Here is a 3677-nt window from a genome sequence, read left to right as displayed (position 1 = left end):
TATAGTCAACACACATTCGTACCTTCCCATCCTTCTTAAGGACAGGCACAATGTTAGCCACCCAATCTGAGTACTTTACTTCTTGTAGGAATCCAGCATCAAACTGCTTCTTAACTTCCTCTTTTATTTTCAACACAATATCAGGCCTCATCCTTCGCAATTTTTGTTGAACTAGCTTGCAATCTTGTCTTATAGGAAGACGATGTACCACGATATCAGTATTCAATCCCGGCATATCCTAATACAACCATGCAAATATGTCCTTGAATTCACATAGCAGCTCAACAAGACCTTGTCTTGTTTCCTTAGCAACATGTGTGCCAATTTTCGCCTCCTTCCCTTCCTCCAAGGCTACATTCTCTATTTCTTCTTTCTCACGGGATAGGATTTGTTTCTCCTCTTGTTTCACCATTCTCAACAGGTCTGGAGACATATCACAATCCCTGTCATCTTCAAAATCCTGAAGTTCTTCTAAACACATGTCTTGCTCAAAAGAGAATCTAGGATTTATAGTATCAGTGCTCATGTCATTGATATCTAGGGACCTGCGGGGTACGAAAGGATGTACAAAGAATGAATGAATTTATTTATATGTTATGAATGAAATGGAAAATTTTTTTTTGAAAGAATTTAAATGTCAAAAGAATATTGAAAGGTATAAAAGAATATTCACTTGAATCGATAACAAAAGTTGCGTTTTATTGAAATGTAAATATCCGAACATGAGCTTATTTTACAAATGAAATCTTACTACTCTAGGATTTAGAGCAATAAGAGTGTTCTGAAAATTACTCTGAAGAATCTTTAAAAACTACAGGATGTTCCTCTGCAACCCAATTATTTAAAGAGCTTCCCGGTTCGTAAGGGCGAATGCCCTCAAGGTTTCCTTGTCCAGACTCTTCATTATGCACAGCATTTATGTGATAGCTTCCTTTTTCAAGCAACCCTCCTTTAGGGTGAATTATCCCTCCTGATATAAAGGTTTAGAATATATGGGGGAACGTCATTGATTTCCACTCTACTTCTCTTCCACTTAAACGCGCCCTTCTTCTTTCCTGACGCTTCTCTATTTCCTTCCTCCTTTGCTTGTGATCTGTCCTGTAACCTAAGCCAAAATGGTCTCTCTTCTCCTTTAATTCTGGAATTTGAATCCTTCCTTGAAGATGCCTTCCTAATCCTTTTCCTGGCAAGGCTCCTTTCCTCATTGTCATTTGCAAACCCATTCTTGTAGTTCTAAATATCCTAGGTACCAGCACCTCATTCCCCTCTGAAATGAATGTTGCATTGACGAATTCTAATGAATGGAAAGAGCATTCAATTACCTCCTTGTTTGCTTCTACATAGGGTGCGTCACTGGTAACTGTCGCTATAATGTCCTCCTCCGCGTTTATGGTGACCAGCCGTCCATCAGCTACTAACTTCAATTTCTGGTGCAAAGATGAGGGCACTGCTTCTGCTGAGTGTATCCAAGGCCTCCCTAACAAGCAATTTAAGAGGGCTTGATGTCCATCACTAAAAAGTCCACCTCATAAGTGTTTGGTCCAATTATCAAAGGAATATCAATTCTTCCCATGACTTTTCTCTCCGTACCATCGAATGCTCTCACTACATTATGACATGTTTTCATGTGAGAACTGTCTATGGGTAATCTGTTCAGTATAGATAATGGTAAGACATTTAAGGCTGATCCATTATCAATAAGCACACTCAGCAATGTATACCCTTTACAGCGAGTGGTAATGTGTAAGGCTTTAGCTTATCCCATGGCACCAGGTGGGATTTTATCATCGTTGAAATAGATGAAATTATCAGCACTTATGTTACTAACCAATCGATCCAACTTATTGACGGATATATCATTAGTAACGTAAGTTTCATTGAGCACCTTCATCAATGCTTCCCTATGTACCTTTGAACTTAGGAGCAACGCCAATACTGATATGCGAGCTGGTTGTTTGCGCAATTGTTCAACCACGCTGTACTCACTGTGTTTTAAGAATTTTAGAAACTCTTTGGCTTCTTCTTCCTTCACTGGCTTATTAACCAGTATTTCAACCCCTTTTCCTTTGTCAAAGGCTTTTACTTTCACAGGTTCAACTCTAACGCCTTTTACATTATAACGCTTCCCACTACGTATGTAAGAACCCTTACCTTGAATCTTCTCAGAAGCACCAGCTATATCCTCCTTCTCCGGTATTGTCACATTGCAATTATAATTCCAAGGTACCCTCTTGTTATCCTTATAAGGAAAGGAAACAGGTTTATGAATAATGACTTTCGGTACCGTTGGTATTTCAACTTCATTATTTCTTGGTAAAGAAATAATGAACCTTGGCCGGTTTTGATTCTTCAGTCCACCTTCTAATATCCATATACGTCCCTCATCTGAGCTAGCTTCATAAAATTCCAACTTCTTATTATCCATAAGGCTTTGTACGAAGGCCTTAAACTCGTCACATTCCTGGATCTCGTACCCCTCCTCAGCATGGAACTCGCAGTAGTCCCTCACTCCTCTATTCCTTTCTTTAGAGATTATCATCTCTCTTCTCACCATTTCTTCCCAAATCATTTTCTTCGACGTTCTCACCTTGGCCACGCCCTCTTTAATCCTTCTCATACCAGTATCCCCAACTGCGTTTACCCCTTGATCACCATGATTTGGCAACGAGTTCTTATTACTACGGGTGTCATCAAATTTTACAACCCCCATCTTGAGAAGTCTTTCCATTGCTTTTTTAAAGCCAGTACAATTTTCGATCGAATGCCCTGATATCCCTGCATGGTATTCACATTTGGCATTTGCATTGTACCATTTAGGGTATAGAAGCTGCAGAGGTTTCAAATGAAAAGGAGCTATTGCATGCGCATTAAATAAACTTTGATAAAGCTCCCGATACATCACTGGGATAGGCGTAAATGAGATATTTTCAAAATTTTATCTCGAACCAGATCCCTGCTTTTGAGAATCTTGTTGCCCAACTGTAGTTACTCTGGGCTGACTAATCGTAATCGCTTTTGCATTATAATTACTCGTATTGTTGACCTCATTATCTTTCCTTCTTGAGGCCGTTGTTATAGTAGTTTCCCCCTCTATCTTGCCATCTCTTATGGCGTTCTCAACCATTTCTCCTGCCATAACTATATCAGCAAAACTCTTGGTGGTACTTCCAATCATGTGAGTAATGAATGGAGCCTTCAAGGTGTTAATGAACAGTATGGTAGTCTCTCTCTCCAAAAGTGGTGGTTGAACTTGCATGGCAACCTCCCTCCATCTCTGCGCATATTGCCTAAAGCTCTTATTAGGCTTCTTTTCCATATTTTGCAAAGTGATTCTATCAGGAGTCATGTCAGTCACTTGATTATATTGCTGCATAAAGGCTTGTGCTAAGTCTCTCCAGGAACTGATCCTTGCGTGACTCAGTTGATTATACCACCTAGCCGCTGCCCTAACCAAACTATCCTGAAAACAATGGATCAATAATTGATCATTGTTTACATAGCCAGTCATCCGTCTGTAGAACATGGTGATATGGGCTTCAGAGCAAGTAGTCCCATTGTACTTTTCAAATTCTGACATTTTGAACTTATGGGGAAGCACCAAATCTGTGACCAAACTCAAGTCCTTAGCGTCAATTCCCTGACGATTGTCAGTATTTTCTAGTGCCTTAAATTTCTCC

At 39.7% G+C, this 3677-nt stretch overlaps 1 protein-coding gene across 1 annotated transcript; it reads right to left on the bottom strand.

The window, feature by feature from the left end:
* Positions 1 to 238: 238 nt before the first annotated feature.
* Positions 239 to 3136, bottom strand: LOC128296643 (uncharacterized). Its single transcript, XM_053032080.1, has 6 exons — positions 2990 to 3136; positions 1771 to 2827; positions 1591 to 1683; positions 1061 to 1477; positions 816 to 970; positions 239 to 460 (listed from the first exon to the last, which is right to left on the bottom strand). The coding sequence occupies exons 1-6, from the start codon at positions 3134 to 3136 to the stop codon at positions 239 to 241; spliced, it is 2091 nt and encodes a 696-aa protein (XP_052888040.1).
* Positions 3137 to 3677: the final 541 nt, after the last annotated feature.

Source organism: Gossypium arboreum, chromosome 8 (assembly GCF_025698485.1).
Source record: "Gossypium arboreum isolate Shixiya-1 chromosome 8, ASM2569848v2, whole genome shotgun sequence".
NCBI lineage: Eukaryota > Viridiplantae > Streptophyta > Magnoliopsida > Malvales > Malvaceae > Gossypium > Gossypium arboreum.
Note: the sequence above shows the minus strand (reverse complement) of the source record. Positions and strands in the feature narration are given on the sequence as shown.

Bases quoted from the DNA above. Each gene is read 5' to 3' on its own strand.
- LOC128296643 (XM_053032080.1), bottom strand. From the start codon at position 3,136: ATGGCAGGAGAAATGGTTGAGAACGCCATAAGAGATGGCAAGATAGAG. The intron at 971-1,060 runs GTCAGGAAAGAA...CCTTTATATCAG, and splicing joins GAGGAAGGAAATAGAGAAGC to GAGGGATAATTCACCCTAAA. The intron at 461-815 runs GTAGTTTTTAAA...GAAGAACTTCAG, and splicing joins GGGTTGCAGAGGAACATCCT to GATTTTGAAGATGACAGGGA.